The 5476-nt window shown below is 47.2% G+C and overlaps 1 protein-coding gene across 1 annotated transcript; it reads left to right on the top strand.

Moving 5' to 3' along the window:
• Window positions 1-1296: 1296 nt before the first annotated feature.
• MSX1 (msh homeobox 1) lies at window positions 1297-5235 on the top strand. The gene is made up of 2 exons (XM_001364406.4): window positions 1297-2030; window positions 4125-5235. Exons 1-2 carry the CDS (start codon window positions 1523-1525, stop codon window positions 4559-4561), a joined length of 945 nt encoding a protein of 314 aa, XP_001364443.1. The 5' UTR covers window positions 1297-1522; the 3' UTR covers window positions 4562-5235.
• Window positions 5236-5476: the final 241 nt, after the last annotated feature.

Genomic DNA, 5476 nt, shown 5'->3' with positions numbered 1-5476 from the left:
CCATCCGTTTTCTTAATCTCTATGAGCATAATCTACAACCTTTATTGGGCCCAGTTAAAAGGAGAGGGAATTCGCTGTCCCACAGCCTTAGAGATAATTACCCCTAAATGGCTGCTAGAGCCTCTTGTGTTTCTAGGAGATTAGAGCCCTGTAGCCATCAATAAACTTTTCTCAGCGAGCGGCCAATCACGTTATTAGAGAACCGTTCCTTTTTAGTGCCGGTCCATCCTGGTCACAGGGATAAGAGATCATAAAAATGGGGGATGAGGGGAAAGGCACAGAACAAAATAGTCAGATCTCTAGTGCTTTCGGAGACGATCTTGGAGGAGTCCTACTTCTTATATTGATTATTTCACATACATATTTTCATATTATATATAATACATAAACTAATATTTCCTTCTAAATGGAAAAATAAAATCATTTCCTACCAAGCATAAGAGAGGACTAACGCTATGTGGGAATATTTAATTCGCTATTTCCCCATCCTGCTCTTTTTCCCTTTATCCCACTTTGAGGGGCTTCAAAAAAAAGTTCGCTTGTATGTATACGCAGAAGCGATAGGATCAAGTTGTCTCAAAAGGCTAGGAGTTTGAGGTCACACTGAGGACAGCCCTGAATTTTCTTGATATAGACCCTGGTTTTATTCCTATAATTCTTAAATTAAAAAAAAAAAAACTAAAACGAGACCCTCTCCAACACCCCCCCCCCCCATGCCCACCCTCAGTACTTTGTAGGTAACGTAACCTAATTCTAAGAGAGGGGATTTATAAAGAGGGAAAAAAATAAATTAATTAAAATCGAGGGAAAAAATGAATGCGAGTCCCTCTAAAGCTCTGTTCAGAAAAAGTGTCATCTCTCCCCGGGAATCTTTGGACTTAGGTCGTTGATGCTGTTTTGCTTTTATCCGGAGCAAAGGCATGGACCGCGGTGTCAGAAGAGGGGATGAATCTCGCCATCTAGGAATGAGTGGATAGCTGAATACATTGGAAGAGAAGAGAGACAGAAAAAGGAAGAAGAGGGAAGGAGAAGAAAAGATGCAAAAAAAAATTGAGTTCGGAGCTAACTTTTCCATTCAAAATACTCTCCCTCCTTTGCTTTCTCTGCTATTCCTATACCCCAACCCTTATCCCCACCCCACCCCCACTCCTTCAGCTCCATCCGGAACGAGAAGACTGGAGAAGGTTGTAGGTAGGTAAGTCCCGGAGCCCGAGGCCCAATGGAGAGCTCCTGTTCCTCCCCTCTCCATCCTGATTGGCTGGAAGCGCGCGAGGCTTTGCCTTATTAACAAGTCCTACTGGGAGTCGGGACTGGACAGTACCCAAACCCTTGAGAGTGAGAGACGAAGAACTGTGAGTTGCTAGTCCCAGAAGCCTGGCATTTTGGGAAGGGAGCAGAAGAAAGGGAGGGGGACGGGAGAGCCAGTACGTTTCTAAGTAAAAGCCCACCCACGCAAACTTTCCCAACCCCATGATCGGTGGCTGCTGCTGCGTCTTGAGGCTGGAAGGGACATCGGCTCTGTATGGCCCCGGCTGTTGATATGACTTCTTTACAAATCGGTGTCAAAATCGAGGAGTCTCCCGTGTCTGCCTTCAGCAAGCCCAGCGGCGGAGGAGGAGGCGGCAGCAGCTCGGGAGGCGGCGGGGGCCGCCAGACTCCCAGCGCCTCGGCAGCCGCTATGGGGGGAGAGGAAGAGGGCGACAAGCCCAAAGTGTCCCCTTCCCTCCTGCCTTTCAGCGTAGAGGCGCTCATGGCTGACCACAGGAAGCCAGGGCTCAAAGACGCCCTCCCCGGGCCCGACGGGCTCCAGGCTGCAGGAACTTCGGCTCAGTCTTTGGGCACCAGGGTCGGATCCTTAAGCGCCGGGGCTGCCCCAGAAACGCCCGCTTCCCCGCTGTCTCTCAACAGCCATTTTTCGGTGGGAGGACTCTTAAAACTGCCGGAAGATGCACTTGTCAAATCCGAAAGCCCGGAGAAGCAGGAGAGGACCCCGTGGATACAGAATTCCAGATTTTCCCCACCTCCCCCTAGTAAGTAGGGAACTCGGGGTGGCGGTCCTTGAACTGGTTTTTGTTTTCTAAGTGGAGGGAGGGAGGGGAAGAACAGGAAAAAGACATGCCGTATGCGTGTGCATTCATGTCTTGTGTACATTTGTCTGCATGTAGGTATGTAAGGGTATGCATATTTCAATCGAAGTGTCAAGACTTAAACATCTAGCCTGCCCCTTCATTTTACAAATGGGGAAACTGAGTTCTGGAGAGAAGCGACTTGCCTCCTGTCCACTGTTAGTAAATAGCAAGATCCTAGGTCTCTGGACACCCACCTATAGTCTACTACACAACTTCACCTCTATAACGGAGCTTTTGCGTTTTCTTAAATGGGGGATGGGGGAAGCGTCAGAGTCCGAGGTCTGGGGCGAGGCCAGACCTCTCGGGTGAACATTGCCTCCGCTCAGGAACTCCATAGTTGTTGGATACGACTTGGTGGGCAAATCATTACCAAACAACATACTCCCCCTACTCCACTGTCCTTCTCCTCTTCCTAAGGAACCAAAATGGGGGGGGGGGGGAATGGGAGGGGGGAAGCCCGACAAAACCCCTATTAATCTGATACTTCAACGGAGTTGAAATTATCCCAAATTGCCTGTGTCACTTTCCTCGTTGGCTGTTGCCTTAGATTGTAGCAGAACCACTTCATGCCCCTAGACTTTCCCACCCCCTCCCCTACCAGTTAAAAAGTTCCCCTTCCCCTGGATCTAGTTTGGAGGAAGCAAGTCTCCTAACTGAAGGTCAACACGCTATTTAGGGAGTGAAGACACTTGGTTCAAAGGGCGCTTTAAAGCCGGCCCAAGCTTCCTTGAGTTTTCTCCTACCAAAATGCTTTCTTGTTTGAGAAGCTGACTCCAGTAAGCACCCAATTTTGACTCGAACTGTCTCTTAACATTCTGCTAACCTGCTTCCAATTAAAAGGAGATCAAGAGATCGGGACATTGGGGGTGGTGGGGGGAAGGTCACTCCTGTACACACGCCCAGAGCTTATAAAGATGGTAAAGTGTTCAGGAGGATTTAAATAGCACGGGAAATTCCCAAGTTTTCCTCATTTCCTTCGATTATTTTTTTCTTGGTGAAATAATAGAAGGAATTCAATGCCGAGATCTTTAAGAATGATTTTATCTGGGGATTAAAATTCTTTGAAATGAAAACCCCTCCCTTCATTTAATGACTAAAGAAGGCCGACAAAAATGTTATGACTTCACTGCAGGGTAATTATGTTTCATCTGTTAGACTCCACTGGCCGCCTCTGCTTTTAACTAAAATTTAGTTGGGGCAATTTTTCATTGAATTCAAATGATTAAATATCCTCTATGCCCGTCCCCCCTCCCTCCCCCGCCCCAGGGTGTTCCTTCCCTTTGAGTTAGGGGAATAGGGGATGGTGTTTAATATTTTGATGTCCTTCAATCTCTTTACCACACAGACAATCCGAAGGACGTTTTCCAAGTTTTCTATAACAACACAAATTCGATTTTAATTTTCTGAAATTCACAGAATTGCCTCATTTTTTCAGAATTTCATCCCTTCCTTCGGGCATTTCGGGTAGGGGGCAGCGTCCCAACCAGAATAACAAGAGTTCTTAGAGCTCTCAATTAGTTACTTGTTTAATCTATTCCCTAAAGTCCAGAAGAACGGACAGTGTATGTGCGCTGGGTTAAACTTGTCCAATTATTGTAGGAGATTGGTTCTGCTTAGAATGTAGTATCTTTCCAGCGGCACAATTTCCTGAACTGTCTTCTTCTGGCTTTTCTCATCCGGTCCTGCAGACTCGCCATTTCCTTAAAGATAGTTGGTCAAAGTTTCACTCTCCTTGGGTTCTCCCCTGTCTTCCTTATATAAGCCAAAGAAGGCCTGCTTAGGTCTGTATTGGGCAGAGGGGCCAGGGCAGACACTTGCAGTGCCAGGCCTGGAGGACACTGGAGACATCGGGAAGGTGAAAGCTTCCGTGGGAATCGGTGGGGATTTCCTGTACCCTTTGCTGTGCGTTACTAATCAGTGCTCCCTCTCCCCTCGATCCCCACCCCCTTCTTACATCTCCCTCTCTCCTCTCTCCCGCCCCTTCCCCTTTCTCAGGGCGGCTCAGTCCTCCGGCCTGCACTCTTCGCAAACATAAGACCAACAGAAAACCTCGGACTCCCTTCACCACGGCGCAGCTGCTGGCTCTGGAGAGGAAATTCCGCCAGAAGCAGTATCTGTCCATTGCCGAGCGGGCCGAGTTCTCCAGCTCTCTGAGCCTCACCGAGACTCAGGTGAAGATCTGGTTTCAGAACCGACGTGCCAAGGCCAAGAGACTGCAGGAGGCGGAGCTGGAGAAGCTGAAGATGGCAGCCAAGCCCATGCTGCCCCCCGCTGCTTTCGGCATCTCCTTCCCCCTGGGAGGCCCGGCAGCTGTGGCCGCGGGTGCTTCACTCTATGGTGCTTCCAGCCCCTTCCAGCGGGCTGGGTTGCCAGTGGCGCCAGTGGGACTGTACACGGCGCACGTGGGATACAGCATGTATCATCTGACATAAGAAAGGGGAGGAGGAAGAGGGGCCTGACCCAACCGGACCTTGATCGGCCCTCAGCCAGGCATCAGCGAGAGCCCTCGGAGCACCCACAGAAGGTGCCTTTTTCCAGGTTTTCCTCTCTCTCCCAACTTGATTTTCCTCTCTCCATCCTCCCATCCCCCTTTACCACAAGTGGCAGGAACAATCCATCCCCATTATCTCTTTGATCCTTTTGAAACTCCCACGACCTTGACATTCTCTTTCCCACTCTCCCCTTCTCCTCTAGAAAGCTAAAGCTTCTAATTCAGCCCCTGCATTTTACAGTTGAAGAGGGGAAAAAATAAGTTTAATTTTCATCCATAGAAGAGGAGTTGAGAGCTAAGTGTGTGTGAAGGAGATGTTTCCCAAGTTAGAGACTTTGGTAGAGGAGTTAAGAAAAATCTGGAATCCTGGGCAAAATTTGCTTTGGGGGAAAAAATAATACATAATAGATAAATGATAATGGCCAGATGAAAGGGATCTCTTTCCTACCAACATATGAATCATTTCCACTTTCTATTAAGCAACACCACTTGTTTCTTTCCCAAATAGTCCCTTTGGAAGGGACTCTATGTACTATGTAATATAATGTATATTTGAAATTTTATTATCATTTATATTATAGCTATATTTGTTAAATAAATTAATTTTAAGCTACAGTGATTTGCTCTCTTTTCATTGTTTTCTCTGTAGTGTTTTGTTTCTAACAATATTTTTATTTCTTAATTCCCCACCCTGTATTGATAGTGGTGACATCTACTTCTTCAGGAAAAAATGGGTTGTTGGGGTTTTTTGAAAACACATTAGGACACATTCCCCATTTGTAGAGTGGAATATTAAACCAGTTTTCTAGGATAATTCATTTTGGCTTCATGGGGTAATTAAGCTTAAGTTTTCCTT

Source organism: Monodelphis domestica, chromosome 6 (assembly GCF_027887165.1).
Source record: "Monodelphis domestica isolate mMonDom1 chromosome 6, mMonDom1.pri, whole genome shotgun sequence".
NCBI lineage: Eukaryota > Metazoa > Chordata > Mammalia > Didelphimorphia > Didelphidae > Monodelphis > Monodelphis domestica.
This window is presented reverse-complemented; position numbering and strand designations above follow the sequence as displayed.

Excerpts from the sequence above, each read along its gene's own strand:
- MSX1 (XM_001364406.4), top strand. The coding sequence starts at position 1,523 with ATGGCCCCGGCTGTTGATATGACTTCTTTACAAATCGGTGTCAAAATC. Across the intron at positions 2,031-4,124 it reads ATTTTCCCCACCTCCCCCTA|GGCGGCTCAGTCCTCCGGCC; the intron begins GTAAGTAGGGAA and ends CCCCTTTCTCAG.